General features: G+C 36.9%; 2 protein-coding genes across 5 annotated transcripts in view; one reads left to right on the top strand and one right to left on the bottom strand.

The window, feature by feature from the left end:
- LOC110442785 (solute carrier family 23 member 2-like) overlaps positions 1 to 15,389 on the top strand; it is a 42,335-nt gene extending 26,946 nt beyond the window's left edge. For all 4 annotated transcript variants that reach the window (XM_021486560.1, XM_021486562.1, XM_021486563.1 and 1 more), the window contains 5 exons: positions 8,574 to 8,730; positions 9,680 to 9,933; positions 11,528 to 11,801; positions 13,253 to 13,348; positions 14,853 to 15,389. In XM_021486560.1, the coding sequence (XP_021342235.1) occupies positions 8,574 to 8,730; positions 9,680 to 9,933; positions 11,528 to 11,801; positions 13,253 to 13,348; positions 14,853 to 15,073 (1,002 nt within the window). In that variant the 3' untranslated portion in view covers positions 15,074 to 15,389. The remainder of the gene's footprint in view (positions 1 to 8,573; positions 8,731 to 9,679; positions 9,934 to 11,527; positions 11,802 to 13,252; positions 13,349 to 14,852) is intronic.
- Positions 15,390 to 17,249: 1,860 nt separating this feature from the next.
- On the bottom strand, positions 17,250 to 23,809 carry LOC110442789. The gene is made up of 3 exons (XM_021486570.1): positions 23,462 to 23,809; positions 20,665 to 20,726; positions 17,250 to 19,043 (listed from the first exon to the last, which is right to left on the bottom strand). Exons 1-3 carry the CDS (start codon positions 23,748 to 23,750, stop codon positions 18,147 to 18,149), a joined length of 1,248 nt encoding a protein of 415 aa, XP_021342245.1. The 5' UTR covers positions 23,751 to 23,809; the 3' UTR covers positions 17,250 to 18,146.
- Positions 23,810 to 26,872: the final 3,063 nt, after the last annotated feature.

Raw genomic sequence — 26,872 nt, 5'->3', positions numbered from 1 at the left:
CGTGGTCGAATGTTGAACCCTTACGTTAACTGTTCATATTATCTTGCCATCTAAGCTGAGAGATAGATTTAATCAGATGACATTGCATATGGTATATAACACCACGTTAGTGGATAATCGTAGTACTTGTCTGCTGAATGATGTATTGCAGTATACGTTACATTGTACAAATAATAACTATAGGATTACTGCGAAACTACTAAATGTAGTTAAGTGCATAACACACTATACTGTGTCACTTACCCACTGAGTGTGCATCGTTAAAGGTGATTTTTTTAGTAGAATGAATAAATTGGCATCAGGAAAATTTAAAAGTTCCTCTTATACCATATTTATCATATTTATGTTGCTTTTTGTACCTTTTCACTGATACCCTTGTCAACCGTAAGTTCTTCATCAAATGTAACTCCAAAGTCCTTCGCATATTTTACTCTCTAGGTTTTGGTTATGAAGTACATAATTAGTGATAGTCTGCGTAGATCTGCCTGTAAAACTTCATTGTTTCCGTGGACTTTGTAATCTGAGGTATGCCAAATTCTACTTTGCCCCCGAAAATTATTTGTCATTAATGACCACTTGTTGCTGTCAGTTATACGAAAAGTTTTTCATCAACGTGAGAATTGCTCAACTGATCCCAAATGCCTTTAGTTTACTCATTATCTGTTATGGAGGACTATGCCGAATGCCTTTCTGAAGTCTAAGTGTATACATTCGATATATAGGGCAAGATCTGTAGGCTTTTGTCTATTCTTCTATAATGTTAAAGAGCTGTTACGCTGTTGACCTTCCTGACATGAAATCGCACCTCTTGCTTGTCTACAGTAAATTAGTTATCATGTGCTTAATAATATGTTATCTAGTTAACGTTTACATTATTTTGCATAGTATTAGTTTGCGGTAATAGGTCGGTAGTTTCCTCCAAAGGAACACTTCCTGTTTTGTGTACAGCACTGATAGAAGCTCTCCGCCAAGCTGTTGAGATCTTTCCTGTTTATAATGGCTGCCTGAACAATCTTGTAATTGGAATATTAACAGTGTCCTCTGTACTCGATTTGCCGAGGGCATATGCCATCTGAACCTGGAGATTTAACTAGTTTAAATCTTTTAAGCAACTTATTTACTTCTAATTTATCTCTATACTGCTCAGAGGTACCTGCATGTATTTTGGTTTGAGAGATGGTACCTCTTCCTCTCGCTCTACTGTAAACGCAATTTTGAAGTATTCCTGAAGAATATTGACGCTTTTCTAAGTTGTTAGGTTTTTTTCTAATCTTCGGTCGGTTGGATCTGTGGTTAAGTCTCCAATTCAAGCGTTTGTCTTTCTGTTGCACTTTTTCTTACCATCTCTTCTTTTGTTCTGACAAATTCTTACCATCTCATCCTTTGTTCTGACAAACTTCTTGTTAACATGTAGCATTTCCTTTTGATTTGCTTTATAAATACTTTGTCCAAAGAAATTTTTTGTTTCCTTAATCCACCTAATGATAGCATCTTCATTAGCACATGTTTGTAATCCGATTCCTGATTTGTTTTGTCACAAAACAATTCCAGTTATTTTAAATGTCCTTTGTTTCCGATAGTTTTTCTTCCAAGTTGGCCTTCTCAATTTCTTCGATTGTTTTCACAAAATCTGTTTTTTCATAGGCTTTCTTGTAATTTGCATAACCATACCATTCATTTTAGTATTGAAAATCAAAGACTATAAAGCTGTGATCAGTTTACGCAGTGGCCTTTGAATTTCCAGGTTTTTAATAATATTTCTTTATTTCATATGTCGGTACTAAGTCCAATACATTGGGACCATCTGTTCCTCTCCACCTAGTGAGTTTGTTGACTGACTCAACTGTTTTTTTATATGCATTCTAATGGCATTTATTCCGAGAAGTTGATGTTAAATCCCCTAGTATCTCGAATGTACATATTACTCGAGCTACACTTTTTATCAGTATACTGGTGAAGTGCTTTATATCAGCGATGATTGTAATATTTAACATTACTTATATATCAGCTACTTATCGGTATACTGGTGAGGTGGTTCATATCAGCGATGATTGTAATATATACCGTTACTTATATATCAGCTACTTATCGGTATACTGGTGAGGTGGTTTATATCAGCGATGATTGTAATATCTAACATTACTTATATATCAGCTACTTATCAGTATACTGGTGAGGTGGTTTATATCAGCGATGATTGTAATATCTAACATTAATTATATATCAACTACTTATCGGTATACTGGTGGGTAGGTTCATGTCAGCCATGATTGTAATATATACCGTTACTTATATATCAGCTCCTTATCGGTATACTGGTGGGTAAGTTCATGTCAGCCTTGATTGTAATATATACCGTTACTTATATATCAGCTCCTTATCGGTATACTGGTGGGTAAGTTCATGTCAGCCATGATTGTAATATATACCGTTTCTTATATATCAGCTACTTATCGGTATACTGGTGGGTAGGTTCATGTCAGTCATGATTGTAATATATACCGTTACTTATATATCAGCTACTTACCGGTATACTGGTGGGATGGTTCATGTCAGCCATGATTGTAAGATATACCGTTACTTATATATCAGCTACTTATCAGTATACTGGTGGGTAGGTTCATGTCAGCCATGATTGTAATAGATACCGTTACTTATATATCAGCTACCTATAGGTATACTGGTGGGTAGGTAGGTTCATGTCAGCCATGATTGTAATATATACCGTTACTTATATGAGCCGCCGGCTGGGATTTGGTTCCTGAACTTCTAGCCAATGAAAATGGAGAAAAACGGGAATTCCGACAGACGTCATATTTCTATTCTATTTCCGTTTCGCGCGAAAACGGAAATCTCACTTGCTTTACAAGAATGTACGATATAACTTCTATTATTCCCAAAAGATATACATATAATGTACCTACTGAAACTAGAAGGCTATCTCTAAATTATTCAAACAATATTATACACTTTAGATATCAATAATTAATCAAATTGACTTAAATATCGAAGCGACAGGGATTTCCCATTTTCTGGTGCGCGCACTTCCGGTAGATTGTTTACATTCGCTACGGAAGATGACAGACACGGTTGCTGCGTTTAAACTTGTGACATGTAGCAGCCTATCTTCCACCCAATTTAAAGTATATGAATTGATGTGTGATAGCTGCAGAGCTAGACGATCAGTTCAGTCACTTCTTTCCCGTTTCCTGGATGCATAGGAACACTTAGTACTAATATTAATACCCTGCCTCCTCTGCCCCGATTAAAAAACATATCGCCGTCAGAAAGCTACGTTATCGCAGCTAGGGAACACTCAGAAGAAAGAAAACCATGCTGTAAAATATGAGCATGAACAGCAAAGATTTCAAGGTATGCAAACATTAAGAAAAATATGTGTATTTTTTTTATTGTATAGTGAAATTAATGACCAATTGCTTTAAAAATCACATCATGAATAGAAATTGTGAAATGGGCAAAAAGGGTCCTCCTTAAAAGCGTCTTCAACCGACAACAAGCGTCGCCAGACAAAATCTATAAAAATACCGAATAAAGTAAGAGACATCAGAAGATTTGTTGTTAATATGACTATAATACATCTTTTTAACAAATTTCAATTTGTTGTTTGAAAAATTGACCGAGTTATGATGAATTAAATTTTACGATCTGCGGCGTGGCACGTGTGTTAAGTTAAGAAAGCGTCGCTAGACAATATCTTTAAAAACTCTTGCTAAAGTAAGCAACATCAGAGGATATGTTATGAATAAGACTTTTATTGATATATACTCCAAATTTTTGCTAGATATATGAAAAAACGACCGAGTTATAATGAAATTATTTTTTACGTTTGGCGGCGTGGCACACGTGTGTGAATTGAACTCCGCAGATCGTGAAGCGTCTTCAGACTTTACCCTAAGATTAACATATAACGTGAGCAACATCAGAAGATATGTTTTTCATATGACTATGATTCACCTTTGTGCCAAACTTCAGGTCGATATTTGAAAAAATCACATAGAAATGACGAATCGAATTTTTACGATTGGCGCCGTTGCACACGTGTATAAAGAAATCTACACATCGTGAAGCGTCTTCAAACTATATCTCTAAAATTAATCTAAAAACGTAAGCAACATCAGACGATATGTTATTCATATGACTATAACACACTTTTATGCCAAATTTCAGTTTGATATTTGAAAAAATTGACCGAGTTATCGTGAGATAAATTTTACGTTGTACACGTATGAAGATTTACAGCGTATCACACATGTGTGCACACATATATAAGGACTTCGCATAGCTGAACACGGCCGCCCCGGATAATATTGCTGTGTAAACTGGTATAACATTTTGTTTGTTTTATTATTTGTTGTTTTCCTCATCAGAATGGATGATTTTTTCCAGTTCCATGGATCATTTTTTTCAGTTCCATTCTTTGTAGAAGTTACCTGACCGCTACGGACTCTTTGTCCATAATATATGTTCGTGTGACTATATCAATGTAAAGTGTTTGAAAATTAATAAATACTGCTTTTATATTTGTAGATTTATAAATAAACATAAGATAAAAAAAATAACTTTTAGTAAAGCTTAATGCTTAATACCGTCGGTATTTTCATATTTTTAGCGATTCCTGCGGTATTGTTAACATGTCATTCGAAGAAATAAAAACAAAAGTCGGTTTTCTAGCACATATGTTTTGGGAACTTTTAACTTTTAGAGCTTTATCAAATATTGACAATTCCCGCAAGACAACTACGCTTGAAATTTTGCGCTTGCGCGACCTGTTCATAGTCACCGGTACCAAAGACCATCAAATCAGCTCGAGAACTTGTGAGGTTTGATGCTTGATAGTTTGATTCATTATTTCGAAATGGTTGTTTTTCAACCTTTTAGACAATCATTTTTCTACGTACACCATCCACTGACTGATGAATGGTATAAAGTACATAAAGTACATAAAGCCTGAATTCGATCGGGAACTTCATAAGTTTGAAACTTGATCATGTGATTCATTGATTTGCAATTGTTGTTTTTCAAACTTTTTTGTAAAACACCCCGCGCTTGATCGTTGGTAAAATCTTTTCTGATCAATATGTCTCTATACGTGTTCTATACGACTCATCAATCTTTTACGAGATAGTAATTGATTTTATATTAAATATCAATTCAGTAAACTTTTCTTGTGTTATTTTGTCATAGACTACCTTTTTAGGAGCATCATCTGGTTTAAATATAAGTAATATAAACGTCTCATTGTTAACGTAATTGATTATACCGTCACAGCATGTCAGTAAAACAATGTTTATACAGCAATATGATCCGGGCTAGCCGTGTTCAGCTATACGATCGAAGTCCTACATACATGTAGACATATGTGACACGGACTGAGAGCTTCATGTACTCATAAAACTTAAAAACCTCACGATAACTCGGTAATTTAGCCCCCTGAAATCCATCGTTTCCGATTGTACAATGTGTTTTTTTCACGTCCAATGAATGTGTTGAGAATGCATTTTGTTTATAAAACTGTTTTACTTCACAATATAGCTGTAAAATTGTATATATTGTGTTGCATAGATGATCACAAAACCTTGTATGTACCAGGTATATATAAATTGGTTTGTAATGCATATACTTTCTGTTGATATGTATATTAAATGTTCATTTTAGGGGAACTAAAGGTGAAACCTGCACTTGGCGGGGATGAGACTGATGTGGGACTAGTTATGACAGGGAAAGTCATTCCTGAAGGTCTTCTAGAAAGTGGTGAAAAAGGCCAGGGACCTTCTCTGCCTACACTAGATGTAATTAAGCTCATATTGGTGATCTATCTAAACAAAGGAATGATGACATACTGTGTTTGAAATCTACTATTAGTGCATTTCAGTGACTATTCAGTCCATTTGTACTGGCCTAAGGACGGTCTTTCTGTGGCTGTATAAGTTTTCTAGGGTTTTCATCATGTCAAAGTGTTTACTGGATCTAGGAAGTGAGGCCAAAATGTGTAGTGATGTGATAAGAGTATTGAATTTTCCTTGGCCAATAAAATGATGGGATAATGAACAAAACATAACTTGTTATTTATTATCGACAAAAAAAACCCACCAGTATTAAATATAGGAATAACATATTCTGTGCCTTAACTAAAATGCCTGTTTTGTTTTCTGGAAATGATGTTTAACAAATATTTCAGAAAAACAATCACTAAATTAAAACAGCAAGAATTTGAAGTTTTCATTCAAATGAAAAATGGTACTGTTGGAATAAGTGACCTCATTAACCTCAAATATTTACATGGGGAAAGTCTGAGGCTAAGTATACCAGCATTTTCAACTAAAATATAATAGTCAAATACTTATTACACAGAATTGTGCTGTACTGAGTGGTTGGGTGGTGAAGTGGATAGCGCACTTGCCTTTCACCAAGGCGGCCGGGGTTNTATGTTGTTTCATATTGGTGTAAAATAAATTAAGTTTATCTTTAATTCCTGTACGAGTTTTGACCAAAGTGTCGCAAGAATATATACGCTAAAGAGAAATAAAAATTGTAATTAATCCGTAACACAGAAGGCCATAATTTTTTTCTTCGTTGCATTTTTAGATATAATCTCTTCAATACATTAAAAACTCGTTGAGTTGGGCATGACTCACATTCAAAGTGGCGACGTAAAAGACAGTGACCACGCTTGCAACGTCAACACTCGCACCACTTTATTTCATGTACGGTCATTCCAAAACTCGCACAAATTAATTTCATGTATGTCATGGTCATTACAAAATGGTATAGATTTGTGAATACTGATTCAAGTTTTTGTTGTAAACATATTTTTGTCAAAGCTATAACCGGAAGAAAACTGTAGATATGTTAGTCTACAAAGTTCAAAAGTACAGAAGTATTATTTATACCATGGTCATATAGAACCCTATTTGTTTTACATTTCAGTATTTGTGTATGACTTAATAACGTATTTAGTTATTTCCATTTAAATGCTCTGGAATTTTCTTTACAATCATGCTTAAACTTCTGGAGTAAAGCCAGACATAAGCAGTTAAAATTAATATATATATGTTACCCGCCGGTTTCAATCTTAAAAGTAACGTTAGAAATAATGACGTTGTAAGCGACGTCATGATCAGAAGTCATATAGCCTACTTCTATGTACGACGTATTTTTAAAGTGGCGTCAAATCATCAAATATTGACGGACTGACATATTTTTTATATCATTTTGATCAGAAATGTCTCTAGATTTCTCAATCATAAAAATCACAAAATTGATTTCTTACTACTTAAGGACCCTAATCCCAGCGGGCGGCTCATATATCATCTATTTATCGGTATACTGGTGGGATGGTTCATGTCAGCCATGATTGTAATATATACCGTTACTTATATATCAACTACTTATCGGTATACTGGGGGGATGGTTCATGTCAGCCATGATTGTAATATATAACATTTCTTATATATCAGCTTCTTATCGGTATACTGGTGGGGAGGTTCGTGTCAGCCCTGATTGTAATATATACCGTTTCTTATATATCAGCTACTTATCGGTATACTGGTGGGTAAGTTCATGTCAGCCATGATTGTAATATATACCGTTACTTATATACCAGCTACTTATCGGCATACTGGTGGGTAGGTTCATGTCAGCCATGATTGTGATATATACCGTTACTTATATATCAGCTACTTATCGGTAGACTGGTGGGTAGGTTCATGTCAGCCATGATTGTGATATATACCGTTACTTATATATCAGCTACTTATCGATATACTGGTGGGATGGTTCATGTCAGCCATGATTGGAATATATACCGTTACTTATATATCAGCTACTTATCTGTATACTGGTGGGTAGGTTCATGTCAGCCCTGATTGTAATATATACCGTTACTTATATATCAGCTACTTATCGGCATACTGGTGGGTAGGTTCATGTCAGCCACGATTGTAATATATACCGTTACTTATATATCAACTACTTATCGGTATACTGGTGGGATGGTTCATGTCAGCCATGATTGTAATATATACTGTTACTTATATATCAGCTACTTATCAGTATACTGGTGGGTAGGTTCATGTCAGCCATGATTGTAATATATACTGTTACTTATATATCAGCTACTTATCGGTATACTGGTGGGATGGTTCCTGTCAGCCATGATTGTAATATATACCGTTACTTATATATCAGCTACGTATCGGTATACTGGTGGGTAGGTTCATGTCAGTCATGATTGTAATATATACCGTTACTTATAAATCAACTACTTATCGGTATACTGGTGGGATGGTTCATGTCAGCCATGATTGTAATATATACCGTTACTTATATATCAGCTACTTATCGGTATACTGGTGGGTAGGTTCATGTCAGCCATGATTGTAATATATACCGTTACTTATATATCAGCTACTTATCGGTATACTGGTGGGATGGTTCATGTCAGCCATGATTGTAATATATACCGTTATTTATATATCAGCTACTTATCGGTATACTGGTGGGTAGGTTCATGTCAGCCATGATTGTAATATATACCGTTACTTATATATCAGCTACTTATCGGTATACTGGTGGGATGGTTAATGTCAGCCCTGATGACCTGGACTGGTGCCTTGACGGACGATCAGAACGAGGCTCAGTACATGGCAAGAGTAGATGCACAATCTGGAGTCATCAAAGATGCACACTGGTTCAGAGTCCCTTACCCAGGTAGGAATCCATTAGTATACATTTAATTAACATGCTCTGCATAGAATGTTCATTTTTTTGTCTTTTGTTGGATATACATTACTAGTGTTGGTGTATGGTTTGTTTGTATGGAAAAACGTTTAGCTTTGTGCAATAACTCCAAATGTTGAAAATCCAGAACGAAACTGAAATGAGTTGATTAAGGATGCTAAAGAAGATATGAAACTTGCGCACTGCTTTAGGATACAACTTTATTACATAGTAATTTGTCCCTGCAGGTAGGGCGTAAGAATTGTACCTGATGCCCCCATTGCATGATCGTAAGAGGCGACTAAATTTGGGATCTTATCTTTTCTCTTCTTTCTAAACAACTTTCTCCTTCCAAATGTCTCCCTTGACAATGCCTCACTTTTGGCGTTGTCAGTATAATGTGACCGGGTGGGTTGTCCTGCTGTGTGTCTTCGGCAGTACGTTTCAGTTAGGTAGCCCTATAAAGTCGGCATCAGTTCCGCGCTATCACAAGGAGACGGACACGAACATATCGCAGCCTCACAAAACACACACGCATGGACTACACGCATGCATTTTGAACACAGGGGAGGCCGTCCTTAAATGACCATAGATGTTGACAATACTAAACCAAACCAAACATAGTAAATACAACGTTATTACATAGTAAATAACCATAAACTTACAACAAGAGATTTAAGACTCATTGTATTTCCATAGAAAAATGTTTTTACTTTAAATGGTTCCTGACATGCTATGCATTGAGACGGATATTAGCGTTTTAATAAATAGCAATTGGTAGTGTATGAAAGACCAAACCGGAGACGGGCGACAGCAACTTTGCCTTTCTCTATAGCTGCGACACCCATCCTACAAATAGTTAATGTCATTTTCAGACGCGCATCCAATGTGCAGTTACCCTGAGAAATTATAATAATTAACAAATATGTGTTCTTATCAGGTCAGTTTGGCGCGCCATCATTTCATACAGGAGTCTTCGTCGCCTTTCTAATAGCCACAATTACTTCAATCCTCGATTCCATTGGTGACTACTACGCATGTGCAAGGGTTTGCAATGTACCTCCGCCGCCAAGACATGCGATAAACCGCGGAATAGCTATTGAAGGATTTGCTAGCACAATATCTGGTATACTAGGCTGTGGTCACGCAACCACTACCAATGGAGGGAGTATCGGAGCCGTAGGAGTAACAAAGGTACAGCCCATGTTCTAGGTTCAATTTATCAAAGTTCATCAAGTTCCCATTGGAATATATCCAAGTTAATTCACTTTGTATTTTTGGATTATGATTATAATTTATGATCCAGATCATAACATGATTGATCAGTTCAATTGTTAAAGTGAAAACATAACTACTTTGTCATGAGTAAAGACAGCAAAAGTTATTGTAATTATTAGATTCTTTACGGCCCATCAACACAGAAGAGGTCATTAAGGCCAATAAAGTAGACAAAACATGTTCAAGGAATAATATCAAACGCGAACGAAAAGGTAAAAGACAAACGCCAACTTGAATAAATTGTTAAAGTGGCTATGAAAAGTAATATCTTTTGAAACAGACCAACAAGTTTTTGGTAGGTTATAATTGCAGAGATACTGACGTTTTGGAAAAGTGATTTGAGATCTGTTTTATTATTATAATTTCGTTTCTTTTTGGCTGAATGTCTACGCAATCTAATAACAAGTGTTTTACTGTAAATGGGTCGTGACACGCTATGCATTGAGGCTGGTTTTCGCTTTTCAATAAATAAGAATGGATTATGTAGGAATTACCAATCCGGAGCCGAGCAAAGACCACCTCGTCTTTGCGGTTTTCTCTATAGCTTAGATACCATTTACCAAGTTTCGGTTTTACACAGTGTTATTTGTTGTTTATGCATTTGGTAACAAATTAAGAAGAATAATGAAAAGTAACATCTTATTGTATTAGAACCAGCACAAACACATGGGTAACGTAAAATACATGTAAATACAACTCCAGGATTTATATATCAGATATACTTCAATAAAATAACAATCAAGACGGCTTAGAACACCTCTTTTGATACAGAACTATTTATAGATATACATTTTGTTGATATACATGTACATGAACGTGCCCTTGGGCGAAAGATGACCCGGAGACCATAATGTTTGTTGTTTATTATCGTAAAAAGTTACAATAAAAATAAACCAAAGTTACTAAATGGCTTACAACCTCACAGTGTAAGGGAGATAACGATCAATTATTGAACTGACCAAATACGGCGCTCATGTTCTGTTCTATATCGAAGATAATATACAGAAATACTAAAACCTAGCCATGAATAAAATACTGTAACTAAGATATAATATCGTGTTTGTTATTAAAATATGCATGACAGACTCTATATTAAACTTTATGAAATGAACAAACGTTTGAGCCAACGTGGTTGAAACGACTAAATGGAATGCTCTTAGGCAATATGACTTGAATGGACTACTAAGCGCTATTCGACTGACTAGAACATTTGATAACATGTTGAGTAATGCTACAATTGAATAATGGATCATGACATCCGTGACGAGTAACATATCTTACATTACGCATCGACAATCCTCAGGTACGACTGATTAAATCTACAGCAAACATGGCATCGATCTTCCTTATACGCCTCCCACTGAGGAGAGCGATACAAGGAACGGTAACCCTTATCAATCAAGTTCCTGAACTAATAACAAAGAGCGATAACTCTGCCAGCGTTATTGTAACATTTATACAGTTCCAGTACACTACAATCAACGACCTTACAATTACATTGTATTTACAGGTGGCAAGCCGAGATGTGTTCGTGTGTGTAGCAGTCATTTATATAGTGTTTGGCCTTGTTGGAAAGGTATCGGCAGTCTTCATAACAATACCACAGCCTGTACTAGGTGGCGCTATGATAGTCATGTTTGGAATGTTCAATGGCATTGTCCTGTCCAACCTCCAAGTAGTATCGCTTTCATCTACTAGGAATATCGCTATCATCGGAACCTCTCTACTTGTTGGTCTAATGGTTCCCTATTGGTTAGAGACCTTTCCAGATGATCTTAATACAGGTAAGTAACATAATGTACCTAACATCATTGACTAGAATGCATTCCACAATTCTCAGTTCTGTTGCAGCCGCGTTTGCGGCCAGTACGCTACCAAATTTTACAAATCAATAACTAAGGTTATAAGAAGACGTGTACTCTGAACAACACTGCCGGAAAATATTTAGGAGAGAAAAGAACGGGTAAACATTTTTTGTTCGGTGGAGAGGGGGTTAGAAGATCGATTCTATCTTGTCCACTGAACATACAAGAAAAACATTTATGCAGGAGGCCGCATACCTCACCTTTCAAATACATTTTTCAAAGTTTTTTTATGCTTAACGTCCTTTTAACAGCTAAGGTCATTTAAGGACATTACTCCATATGTGTTGTGTATGCGTACATTCATGAATGTGTTCCTGATACAGGGTATGTTGGTGTACTTGCCTTCTTGTGATAGCATGGATCAGATGCTGTTATCTCAGTGAAATACCATGCCGAAGGCACCCAACACAGCATTCCGCCCGCTCACATTGTAAGGACAACGGGCGAATCAGTTGTTGCCATTAACCTAAATGCTGCAGCAAAACTACAATTTTGAATGACTTTGATATGTCCCGGTCTGGGACCTGAACCCATTGTATTCGTCACGTGGGCGAACGTTCAACATTTAACCCAAAAGTGAGGTGGCGCCTTGCCTCTTGCTGTTGCGATGACGTTTACAAAGAAAACATCTCCTAACCTGCAAGGGTTTGTTTTGGTTTGGTTTGGTCTAATTTTGTTAAACGTCCTATTAACAGTCAAGTCAAGGACGTGCCTCCGTGTAGTGTATGCGTGCTTGTATGCAGGAGTAGGGTATGTTGGTGTACTTGTCTCCTTTTGGTAGCGCGGATCTGATGCCGACTTTATAGTGTTTTCTCACTAAAATACCATGCCGAAGGCACCCAGCACAGCATTCCGCCCAATCACATTATACTGACAACGGATGATCCAGTTGTTGTCATTCCCCTAAATGCTGAACGTTAAGCAGGGAATAAAAACTACCATTTTTAAGGGCTTTGGTATGTCCCGGCCTGGGAACAGAACCCATTGTCTTCCTAACCTGGTCGAACGCTCAACATTCAAGCCAAAAGTGAGGTTTTGCCAAGCAAGGCGATAGGAAATAAAAGGAAGTTAGACGTTTAAAGAAAGATAAAGATTCCAAACATCGCAATGAATGCAGAAGATTAATTTTGGTCGCTTTTGTGTCCCCCCTTATAGAGGACTCCAAAGCAAATCCCCAATTCTGCAGAGTGTTGTACACATTAGTTGCCTCCTACGATACATGCTGTGGGTAACAGCAGGTGAATTCGTTTTCCGATCCCCCACCTGCAACGGTGTCGTGCAAGGGAGGAGGGGGTGTATTTACCAGATATACAAAACAAAATGTTGTTGCAATAAAAGTATTAATGAATGAGGTCAAATATATGTTTCAGGAAATGCCTATAACGACAACACTATAAAAACTCTTCTAGCAAACCCAAACCTGTGTGGAGGGGTCGTCGCTTGTTTCCTTGACAACACTGTTCCCGGTAGGTACATAAATCATTAGTGGACTGATACTGGTGATAATACGTGTTTATTGATTTTTTTGCTTCATTCCCTTCTACTAATATATGAGATCAGATGTGACGTGTCTTATTTAATGTAAAACTTAAACTTAAAGTGACTGTATGCTCAAATATCAATGAAATAATACACATGTGAACATAACACAACAACAGCCTGTGCTGTTAGATGTCGGAATCATTATTATGGCCGATATTGTTGACAAAAGTATCAAAAATTACCTGATCTATGGGTTATGATATAAATGATAAAAACAATATTAGAAAGCTGTCTTAACTATCTTCACAATTACAGATCAGGACAAGAAAACGAACCGTGTGTCTGCGTCAACAAAATTTCGATATGTTTTGTAATTTATCATACGCTCGTGTTCTGGTTTAATGAGGCCTATTATCAAAAAACAAAACAACAGATCCTAGAAGGATCTTGGCGATAACTATCAAAGTATCTTTATCAGATCTACAAAAGATGATCTTTTACCTTCTTTGTTTTTCGTTTTCCTTACAGATACTATAACGCAGTCCCATGTTTTGTAAATCATAAAACGCGAATCTTGTACAATAACTAAACCTTGTAATGTCATACTTTTGCCACTTTTCTGTAGCAAAATTCCGTAATTATATGAAAAGTTTAACAAATTTTTGTTATTCTCACATTCTGGCTGTCAATGACAGATGGGTTCTATTAGGGCTAATGGTATTTTGACATGGAAGCAAACGGGAACATACACATTATATAGTGACAACAAAACTGAAGTGTCAAAATTCAAGATGGCTGTCTTGTTGCAATCCTGTCTTTTAAGATCTGTCCAAAAAATCAATATGCATACCTCCATATGAAATTCGAAAAACACAATCCCCCAGTATATTTGTTTTGTTCAAAAATAGTGCTAACAATACTTAACTCTCAAAACTCAAGATGGCTGCCTTTTGGCCGTTTTTTCTCCCTATCAGTCCTAAAATTTGATTTTCCAGCTTGGTTCGTTGGTTGTACAAGGTTAAACGTCTTACAAAATGTATCAACAATAAATGTCATTTAAGGACGTGCCACAATGTGTGTTGTGTATACGTGCATGTGTGTATGTGTGCTTGAGAAAGGGTATATTTCCTTAATCAATGACCAAGGGAAACATTCAAGTAAAAACTGAGAAAGATCCTTTCAGTACGTTCTGAGGAATAGTTCTAACAAACTTTCACTCTAAAATTTCAAAATATCTGCCTGTTGATTTTCTTTGTTTTCCTATCAGTCCAAAATATTATCATACATAACAAGGGACCGTAGGAAACCTTCATGTGAAATCAAGAAAATATCCCTCCAGTAACTTCTGGGAAACAGTGCTATTAACTCTATTAATTAAATACGATAGGGCACATTTCAGCCGATACAGTTGTAACCTGCATTCGTAACCACTTAAAAACATAATGACAATAGATATAAAGGGATTGGAATTATTGTTATTTTACACAGGAACTTTGAAGGAGCGTGGTATTACGGCGTGGCTGGAGCAGAAGAAGGATGACCACTTCCGCCAGTACAGTGAAGGAAAGGAAGTGTACCTGCCTCTCCTGCCCGCGAGCTGGTTCTCGTGGAGGGTGATGAAGTACTTACCTTTTTGTTTGTATCGACCCAAAGAATCATTCGGAGTTGAACAGACTCTATCAGAGCAACCAGAACACCACGTAGAGTAGTCACAATCGCTCCAATTGATCAAATTATATGTCGCCGTTAAAACAGAAAAAAGTGAAGGTTAAACTGTAGTTAACCGGTTGATTAATACCTAACGTCGCTGTGATTGGATCTGTTCCTGGTGTAGCGAAAATGGCGGTAATAAGAGTGGCGTCTTTTTATTTGTGCCATTCTTGTACAAACATTTATCATGATCAAGATTGATGTGCAATCATGACTGTTAAATGTTTAAATGTGATCAGCTTTAAAGTCATCAACAATTAATAAAAAATGAAAATAACAAATGTTTGAAACAAGAAAAAATAAAATGAATTTTATAAAGTTGTTTTTACATTCTAATAAGCAAACTCGCACCTCAAACGAGTTTCCAGGCGGTCTGAGCCGCGTTTTTTAAAACAACGACGTCAATCACAATTTCAACATCATAACAAAAAAAAGTTCAACGATTTAATGGAACAGGAAAAAGAAAATATAATTAATTCGCGAGTTGGCGACTTGCTCAGCATTCTACATTTACCCACTGCGTTATTTCATGTAAACAACCACCAGTTGAGGTGTGATCAATGTTCATTACATATAGGTAGACTTTGTGAAACGATCTCCGTTAAATCTCCAACAAACCTTCCCTTCAAGGGTATATCATTTAAGTAAACTTTATTTGCTCTCTAGTATGAGAATACAAATATTTAACCTCTGAAAAAATACATTTAGGAGCCAATTCAAGTATGTATTTAGTGCACACGTAATGAAAAAGATGCAGTGTTTACCAAAAGTTTAAAAGATTGAAATACAGATTTCAGTAATTGATTTTAATGTTTAATCAATGTGAATTTCTTAATCTCGAATTTTCTAATTTTATGGAAATGTAGGGAGAGGGGGGAAGAATCTGTTCTAACAGTTAGATTGATTTCAGTTTCTTTTCTGTATACACGGAAATACCGCCCATTAGACCTGTTATATACTAGCTAATTGGATTACCCTATAGCTTCTGGAGTGGAGGATTATTTGATTTTGAAGGGTTTTAATGTCCTATCAATAGCTGACCAGGTGGTAATACCCGCTCCTTGTTTAAAAGATGAACATAGAGCACATGTGATGCACCTACAATATTTGGTAATCAATACAGTATGCTAAAGATGGATTACGACATGTAGTATGCTGTAGGGGAGACAATTCAAATTGAATATGTAAAATAAGTAATATTCTATTCAATCAGTCTGATAATGTGATTATATAGCTTCAATCCTTACCACCCTGCTCTTTGTTTAAGGCGTTGTCTCCTAAGGCACCCTGCTTCATATAACTTTCAGATCACTACTGCACTCCGTTGGGTCCTATCGCGAAATCGCAGGTCTCTTCTGTCCATGCTAAGAGGATATGGAAGTGACCAAAGGCGAGCTATTTCTCGTTTTCTATCGTTCCTGTCTCCTTTCTGTTCTACTTTCTCTTTCTGCCGTTTTCTCCTATCAGGCACCAGTCCTAACATGACACTGGCTGTTGCGAAGACGTTGAAACCCAAACAAGCAAACGACAATTTAACTTGAAAGAGGATTGCATACATCTTCTAAAAGGTCCTATATGATATACATCCCACCCAACGTTAGTAATCTTGTAACATCACTTTTTGCACTCATTAACGTCAGCATACACATACAATGTGAAATGAGCTAGATATATTTTGTATAGATGCATGTCTCGAATTCCTTCAACATTGAAATTATGTACAATAGTCCTCTGTTTTAACAACAAATATTTGTATTCATTTCTGTTTACATATACATAGTGTATTGACTATCAAACTCTCACGCTCCCGTAATTAACCCGTACATGTTCGAGTTAAGAATAAGCCTGCTGTATCCCACTGTACGATTAAACAGAGCAGACTTCTGTGGAGGGCCCTGCAGCATCGGGCGGTTTCTTCCTTATTGTCTATTTAGGAGCATTGAATTAGAACACTGCATGTGTTTCGTAAAAGGCGACTTTTGTTGGACTCCCTGCAGAAAAGGGGTTTTTCCTTCGTGTCTTGTACAAACAGGATATGGAGACCAAAATTGAAATGCTCCCCCGTCCCTGCAGGTAGGGCGTACGAATTGTACCTACAGAGGCGACTAAATTTTGGATCTTATTTTTTCTCTTCTTTCTAAACAAGTCTCTTCTTCCTAATGTCTCCTTTGACAATGCCTCATTTTTGGCATTTAGTTGAGCGTTCGCCCCTCTGAGGAAGGCTATGGGTTCTGTCCCCTGTCCGAGACATACGTCTGCTGCTTTATCGCAGCGTCCAACAACACACACGCATATTGCACACAGGGGAGGCCGTCCTTAAATGACCATAGCTGCTGATGGGACGTTAAACAATAATAAACCAAACCAAACCAAGCATGCCTCTGATATTAGTGTACTGGTGCAATGCACAATTTTATTTTAAGGTAAGAAAATTTCATTTGAACGTTTGTTTCGTCAACTTGTTATCGTGCGTGCCAAACCCTGTATTACTTAATGCATAGAGTTGATGACGACGATTCTATAGAATTAAAAAAATGATTTTATTATGGCATTTAACACCATCAAGTCATTGCTGATGAATACCATATACAATGTACAATGAACCTATATGTAAGTTGACAAAGGACTCCTCCAAAAACAAAAAAAGTAAAGCAATAGAAATAATGTTCTATATTTATTAGATATGCTATATATAAAGCCAAAATAATAAAAAATGAAAAAAGATTGTCATTATCAATGTTTAATCAGATTTGAATTTCAACCTTTTTGACCCCTGGCATCGCCGATATGTCCTTAAGGGACGAAGCAGCTGTATGTTGCAGTGTAATTTATTTATGTCATACTTAATATATTACAAAATGGTATTGTTGCAATCACATGGGTCTTACAATAACCTTTTCATCCAGAAAAGAAGAAACAAATACTACTATAAGTATGTATATTAACTGTCCAGTCTTTAAATTGAAGTGAACAACTGCCTCCTAGAATAAATTATGAATACACCTAACCGGAATCTCATCAGTCGACATGGTAGGACTATACGTTTCTATTACGCACAAACTCCTTTACTAGCTAAAAGTCCAAACCGAGTTGTTGAACTTTGAAAGGTCTGGTACCTTGCGTTTTGTTGGGACCCGGTTTGCGTTCTTTGAGCTGCATTCTCGTCGCCTTAAACGCTTGATTTACTTTTTGTTGTTGGTCTGGTTTAGGAGTGTCGTCAGCAACTAAGGACCTTTCCTTTGCCATTATCTCCACCATTTCATAGAGTTTGTCGAACTTCCGTTCATGCGCTGTTTCTCTGGTTAATCGTACGGTTTCGTGCTCGGACATCCTTCGTTCTCCCATGTCCATCTGCTGATCTAGTTGTCGCTGAAGGGTTTCTATATCTGCCATTTTATCTTCCAGTCGCTGCACCAGATCCTGTTTGTCGGCCTTGAGCTGGTCAATGATATCCACATGTTCTCCGGCAATATCTTCTCCTTCTACAGCATTTCCGATCTCTTGATTACTCAGCAGATTTTTCATACGGATCATTTCCTTTTCCAAATTGGCGTAAGCATGTTGAAGCTCTTGATATTTTGTGTTGAGGATGACATGCTCTTTATTTAAAATCTTAAGTTTTTCACGACGTTCAGAGTCTATCAATCGCATGCCTTTTTGAACTTCTTTGAGATGTTCATATTGTTCCTGCAGAGCAATATATCGGTTGGTAATTACGGTAGCATCCTGATCACGGGTATTCTTCAACATATTTAACTGCTTTTGCAGATCGTCCTTGTCGCGTTGACGTTGTTCTTCTCTTTTTGCCAAGTCCTTGTTAAGTCGTTGTAAGTCGGCCATGAAGACTTGCTGATTTCTGCTCAAACTTTCTAGTGCGTTTATCACGGTCGATCCACCTGTCGTGCAGTCAGGGCATCTATTACTAAGTGAATCTCTACCAGAAGCACCGGCACCATCAGGAGCGGCTCCCTGCAACACAAATAGACAAAAGTGAATGTTGTGATGGCAGGTATACAGTTCATTTCATGTGTAGTGACATGATTATTTGTTAATGAATTGCATCGAAATATAAATTACCCTTTTTGGCTGAAGATTTTTTGTTTTTCATTTTAATGTGTAAATTGCTAGCTGTGTTTATAACTAATGTCTAAATCACTGATACTACTGACAAGTATAATTGTAATCGTCGTTTTATAATTAACTGGGGTTTTCAAACCAGACGAATTAGTATATCCGGTTACTTGAAAAATCTTCCGCCCGAATCGGCCAGGTCGGTATTCAAACACAATAACGTTTTTAATATTCACGATTGTTTATCAACGAATTTCAATGTCTCAACACCTTAAGAAAGGGAATGTATAAGTATATTTTATTGACAACATCGGTCAGCATAAAGTGGGATACAAGTTATTTCTACTCGATTTTCTTTATGTTTCAATAGGGTACTTTTTGAAAATATTTTACAACCCGCCCTTAATAGCTAGTTCTTCCTCGAAAACTTCGCATTTGACAACTTTGTATTCTGGCTCCCTTTTAAAATCTATTCAGTCTTTTTATGGTGTGTTCGCTATCTCATTGTCAATCCTTACTATCGAATACAACAAGAAAATGCAGCAGAGCTGCTCGACACCAAATCTTTATTTATGTAAACAACTTACTGACAGTCCAACAACCACTAGGGAACGGATCCTGCATACTGGAATTTATTCTTCAAATATGTTTGTTAAATGTAATGACATTATGTTGTCCTCAGAATATTCCGTTCACGCTCAGTATCCTTACATGTTGCACTATTATCACTCAATAATTGTCCCAAAGCACGCGAATGTACATTTTTAACGGCACGTGAAAATATCATCGATTTGGTAATAATGTCATCTTCTGAGAGAGAGAAGAGACAGTACATGATTTACATAAAATATCATTTGTACCTGCCGCAAATTTTTCAAATATGTTTTTTTGACAATGTACCTTTGGATCTGGTTAAAGATACTTGTCAAAGTTGTTATTACCTCTCGAGTCTGCTCGAAGACACATTTTGCCACAACGCTATATTTTTGGTTGTTGTCACATATTCGTTTTATACGAGGGAAATATATATATCATATTTAACGGGAAAACCATTAAACTTCCTATTTATTACATTTTTTATTCGTCGAGCGAAGCAAAGATTGCTACATCAGAAGAGCGCAGGAATTTGTAGCGTAATTCATGTCTCCAGTTTCTAATGACATCATGCTTGACGCTTGCTGCTATTAAATGATAATGGCCTTTGACCTTAATGTTTGCAAATAAATTGTTCGGGGAATATCTTCTATTTTATTTCACCTGTAGTAACCAGATTTGGTGTACAAGGACATCTTGGGATGGCGGAGTGTAAGAAGTATGTATCAGGATACTTTCCTTACAGTAGGTACATCCTGACATAAGTGTACTGTTGGTTAAATATAGAAATCATTACTATGGACTGCCTTGCAATAATTCGCTTTGTTAACCAATGCTTAATCTATGTTTTGTTTCCCTTACGAAAGAAGGCATTATGCTTAATAATTTACAATTTCTTATTATAACTGTGATGTATGTTTCTTACTTCATTGTTGACAATGCTGTCACGTGTCCTGGATTGTCGACTGGACGCACTTCGCACTGCAGCTGGGGGAAACAACATAAAACAGTTCATTAACAAATGAGGGACGCAAAAATGTTAAAAATATTCTCCCGTCCAGGTTCATACTGTTTTTTTCCTTTATTTTATCTCTTAGTTTTTTGCTACATGCCTTAAACATGGTTGTACGTATTTTTGTCCAGTTTATGGAGAAATATTTGATTGTAAATTGTAGACAAGATAAACATGTTCACGATCTTAATGATGTGATTCAACAGCAATCGCAAGGATATTTGTCGATAAAATACATTATACGGAATCGAGGGTATTCACTAAGCCTGATGTTAGGAAATACTCATTTATTCTACAGATTGTTGGTAACTGGAGTTATCTAATTCAGATCTTAGTTCAAGCACCAAACATGGGAATCATGACAACATTTGAAAACCGACTCGATACAACTTTTTGAGAATTGACGGCAAGGCTTCACAGCATCATCAAGTAACATTACATCAAAAACACTTTAGCCATGGCCGAATTTATTGGTTAACATGACGTCTATAATGAGATGTGGTCTAAAAGAACACGACGTCAATAAGGCAGGTTGTCGCAGCCTACCAAAACACACACTCATAAACTACACGCATGCATCTTGCACACAGGGGAGGCCGTCCTTAAATGACCATATCTGTTGATGTTAAACAATACTAAACCAAACCAAACCAAACAACTCATGATACTCTTATACTTTAGAACAGGATCTATAATAATGAGTCCTAAACTATGACCTAAAACCTTCATGAGTAGTGTAAGCTTGAAATAAGCTTGAAAGCTGCTTCTGAGAAAACGGAAGTTAACCTCTGTGAAATGTAAGTTGTAATGTGTGATAGTAGGGACACGATTATTTATATCGTCATAGTTTCGAAGAAAAGACTTATGTCTTTGATAAGAAAACTTGTGAGATAAATGTCGTGCAATTTGGTATATTTTTTTCCATTTAATGACATATCATCATCTATATATCTAAAGATCAGGCAAGTGTCTATGTTTAAATTCAAAGAGTAAGAGTTACAAACTACAAACACGAATTCAAATGCCAACACCTGCTTTGTTTTCACGCTGAATGAGGTTATTTTATATACAATTGGTCTTCTTGTATTTTTACAAGGGACTCCATATTTTTTTCCTATGTTTATCTAGTTTTGAGTTCGAATTCTGGTTTTGTGGATACTACGGTATTCTCATGTTTTTCTTCAAAAGATGGAACATATAACCACACCAGGGAAATTTCAATCAAAAATAAAAGCCAATCGGAACAACACAATGTTTGAATGCACAATTGTTTGTGAACAATCAAATAGAAGTGTATATAATGTATACATATCTGAGCAACAAAACCATAACTGACATAATTGACAGAAATAGATAATGATGATCATGGAAATTCAGGTTATTACTTAGCCCTTGTTAGAACTGTATACGCTACACCAAAACACAGCTCTAAAAAAGAAACAAAGACTAATTCATAACAATAGGTTCAATCAAAATTGTCTTCTTTAAATGCGATAATTTGTTAAAACCTTCCCTATATTTAGACATTGCGTCAGATTGCTGTTTCATAAAATATGGTAAGGTCAGATTGTATGCATATGTAGGAGTGGTATTGTTATTGACCTAGGCAGGTCGTTAGCATATTGAGTAGCCACAAATGGAAGTTTAAAATTAGAGCTTTTCTTTCCTTGTTGTCAAGTGAATACGGCCTACTGAAATATATCTCTTCTCTTGTTATCAATATTACTTCAATTATTTAAATAATTTCAGTAAAACAAAGAACAGATTAACAAAAAAGGAAGGGTCATATATGATTTTCCTATTTTATTTTATATTTTACACATAGGATACCTTGTGGACTCAGATTAGAATATCAAGTGCCGCTGATTCCGTAATCTTCAATGCAATAGAGCAAACGACTAGATGTAACAAAGTATATGATAAAAAGTATCAAATATGCAATAGAATCTAACAAGATATATATGATTGAAAAATGTTGATATTACGTAGTGTCAAACAAATATGACTTATTATAGATGGAAGGAATATACCCTTGTATACTATAACATTAAATCATAGAATTATAGTAATATACGATTAGCATTCAAGGTATCTTTACGCCATTACGCCACTTTCATTTCATTTAGATGAAATTAATTCCTTGGTTGTGAAAACAAAAGAGAGGTAGTTCCGATCGTTAACGGGTACTTTTCGTATATGTAAATAACTGAGAAAAATGTTTGCCCTAATTACCTTTGGAAAGTTTGAATATAAGAAAGAATATGGCGTTTAACGCAAATTTAGTTGTTTTAAAGTTTTTTTACCAATACTGACCAAAAAGAAAAAAATGTAAACAAATCGGCAAGAGTGGAAGAGCAAAGCAATGATTGCAATTAGGATAGTCTTCTATAATATTCTTCTTCAAATTACACAGATAACAGTCGAGTGTTGACACTCGTTAAAAGGAAAAAGAAGTAAACCCGTGTCAACACTCGACAGTTATTTGTGTAATTTGAAGAAGAATATTATAGAAGACTATCCTAATTGCAATCATTGCTTTCGGGTTTACTTCTTTTTCCTTAAGTAAGATGCATTGAAAACAAATATTAAAAAAACAAGCAGGAAATACTTCGAAATACAAAACGAACTCTATTTCGTACACACAAAATACACTTCAGCACGTGTGAAACTTGCCGCCCCGACAGAGCAGTACAGCAATTGAAAAACTTACGTGGTTGTGGTGTCGTTTGATCTAGCCTATCGGCGACAGCAGCATATCCCTCTAATTTCAGTGCTTTTCTGAATATTTTGTATGCGGTTGGTTCAGGAGATGCTGTCAGTATGTCAACAAAAGTATTGAATTGTTTATGTGATGCTGATACAGCCTCGATCCTGTTTCTGTCAGCCAGGCTAAAGATACCACCCTCTATCAATCTATCTATGATGGGATCAAGATGTGACAACGTTGATTTCATGTACACAATATTTTGTGTGATTCTACATTTGCTTGGTTGATCCATACCTGCCGACAAATCCTGGAGAACAATTTCACCACCTTCATACAGAAATATTAAGATGGGATTATAGTCAGCATTAGTATATGCTTACATCATATACCTGTATTATATCGATGTTAAAAGCAGGTTATGTTTGTTACCAAGTACTTTGACCAATAATTCCATCGTCTAATTGAGTAATTGCAGTTATTGAACCGCAATAACAAAACATTCAGCGAATGCGTCATACACAGGTGTAGATTTAAAGACAATACAATCAGATATTGTATGTTAAGAACCATTGACGAATTTTCCCTGGTGGTATTCCCACTCTGAGACATCCCCTGGTAGATTGTATACAGGAAGTTGGTCATAACCCCACTCCGAGACAACGCCTGGTAGATTGTATACAGGAAGTCGGTCATAACCCCACTCCGAGACATCCCCTGGTAGATTGTATACAGGAGTCGGTCATAACCCCAATCCGAGACAACCCCTGGTAGATTGTATACAGGAAGGCGGTCATATCCCCACTCCGAGCCATCCCCTGGTAGATTGTATACAGGACGTCGGTCATAACCCAACTCCGAGCCATCCCCTGGTAGATTGTATACAGGAGTCGGTCATAACCCCAATCCGAGACAACGCCTGGTAGATTGTATACAGGAAGTCGGTCATAACCCCACTCCGAGACATCCCCTGGTAGATTGTATACAGGAAGTCGGTCATAACCCCACTCCGGGACATCCCCGTGTAGATTGTATACAGGAAGTAGGTCATAACCGCACTCCCAGATATCCCCTGGTGGATTGTATACAGGAAGTCGGTCATAACCGCACTCCGAGACATCCCCTGGAAGATTGTTTACAGGAAGTCGATCGTAACCGCACTCCCAGACATTCCATGTTATGGAGGAAATCAATCATTTACTACCCCTCTACTTAGGAGATTGCGAAAGCAACATACCTGCTGTTAACTAATGAGGGGACCCCATATAATGATACAGTCTCTCTATCATTTCTTAACTTGGGGACACAAAAGTGACATAAATGAATCTGCTGCACCCATTGCAACATTTATGAAAACCATTTTCTCTGTTTCTAACAACTGTTTCCTAGAGCCTTGCTTGGCAAAACCTTACTTTTGTTCTTCGTGTTGAACTGTCGCACAGGATAGGAAAGCAATGGGTTCTGCCCCCAGGACGGTATATACTGTACACAAGTCCTAAAATGTTAGTAGTTATTCCCTGCTTAATGTTCAGCAGTTAGGGTAACTACAACAACTTGGTAACCCGTTGTCAGTATTATGTGACCAGCAAGAATACTGTGCTTGATTCCTTCGATAGTTGGTATTTCAGTTATGTAGAAAATGTCGGCATCAGATCCGTGCAATGACGAGAAGGCAGTTTCACCAACATGTTGCCTCCGGCAGACATGCGCATTAATTTCATGTATACACATGGCGGCACGTCCTTAATCGACTTTAGCTGTTAATAAGACGCTAAACCCGATTAAACTAAATCAAACAAATGGAGCATTCGTCTTACACGAGTTTTTCCCATTCCACTATTATTCCAACTGTGACATCCCTTGGTATACGGGAAGTCGATCATTCTCCATATTCGGGTCCCTGCAGGTAGGGCGTAATAAGTGTACCTGCTGCCTCGAATAGAGGCGACTAAATTTGGGATCTTCTGTTTTCTCTTCTTTCTAAACAACTTTCCTCTTTCCTAATGTCTCCTTTGACAATGCCTCACTTTTGGTCATTAGTTGAGCGTTCGCCCCTGTGAGGGAAGCTTTGGGTTCTGTCCCCTGACCGAGACATACCAGAGTCTTTAAAAATGGTAGTTTCTACTCCTGCTTAACGCTCAGAAGTTTAGGTGTGGGACAACTGGTTCGTCCGTTGTCAGTATTATGTGACCAGGTGGGGTGTCCTGCTGGGTTTCTTCGGCAGTACGTTTCAGTGAGGTAGCACTATAAAGTCGGCATCAGTTCCGCGCTATCACAAGGAGACAAACAAGAACATATCTCAGCCTTCCAAAACACACACGCATACCCTTAAAGCATACATCTTACTCACAGGGAGGGGAGGCCGTCCTTAAATGACCTTAGCTGTTGATAGGACATTAAACAGTACAAAACCAAACTCCATACTCGGCACCTACTCATCAAGAGGGCATTATTTCATTACCTTACAGTATTTCGACGTGACTATTGTTACTTGTCTTCCTTACAATTAGCGAAATAGTTACTATTTAGTTGTAAGCTACTATGCTTCTATGCTTTACCAATCATTGTTCCACAGCATTTTCCTCATCAAACGCCGTAAATAGTGGTCCTTTATTCGCAAAACGTAGTAGGCCAATGTCACGGATGACAGGGTACTAGGTTATTATATATCAAGGCTTACTTTAGTTATCAACAAGATTCAAGCAGTTCACGTACTCACTAGATCTAAAGTTAACTCGCAAAGAAGCTGAACATTGTACTTGTTGTTTATCAAATGGTGTGACCCATAGAGAATGCCTTGCTTTAAGATTATATAGAGAATGTCCTGATGTAAAGAGGCAATGGTCACATGGGGTGTCTTGATGTAAGAATCTGCCAAAGGGTATTAATTGATGTAGGAATTCAAGTCCTAGTAAGGGGAACCATAGGGTGTTTTTGATTTAAGGATAGGATCTACTACAGGAATAGCCGTGATGTGATATTCTACCACAGGGGATGACCTAATGTAAGGAACTTTATTCTACCACAGGGGATGACCTAATGTAAGGGACTTTATTCTACCACAGGGGATGACCAAATGTAAGGAATTTTAGTCTACCACAGGGGATGACCTAATGTAAGGGACTATATTCTACCACAGGGGGTGACCTAATGTAAGGGACTTTGTTCTACCACAGGGGATGAGCAAATGTAAGGAATTTTAGTCTACCACAGGGTATGACCTAATGTAAGTAACTTTATTCTACCACAGGGGATGACCTAATGTAAGGGACTTTGTTCTACCACAGGGGATGACCAAATGTAAGGAATTTTAGTCTACCACAGGGGATGACCTAATGTAAGGAATTTTATTCTATCACAGGGGATGACCTAATGTAAGGAACTTTATTCTACCACAGGGGATGACCTAATGTAAGG

This window comes from Mizuhopecten yessoensis, unplaced genomic scaffold (assembly GCF_002113885.1).
Source record: "Mizuhopecten yessoensis strain PY_sf001 unplaced genomic scaffold, ASM211388v2 scaffold716299, whole genome shotgun sequence".
NCBI lineage: Eukaryota > Metazoa > Mollusca > Bivalvia > Pectinida > Pectinidae > Mizuhopecten > Mizuhopecten yessoensis.
The sequence above is the reverse complement of the archived record's forward strand: the minus strand, read 5'-3'. Positions and strand labels throughout refer to the sequence as shown.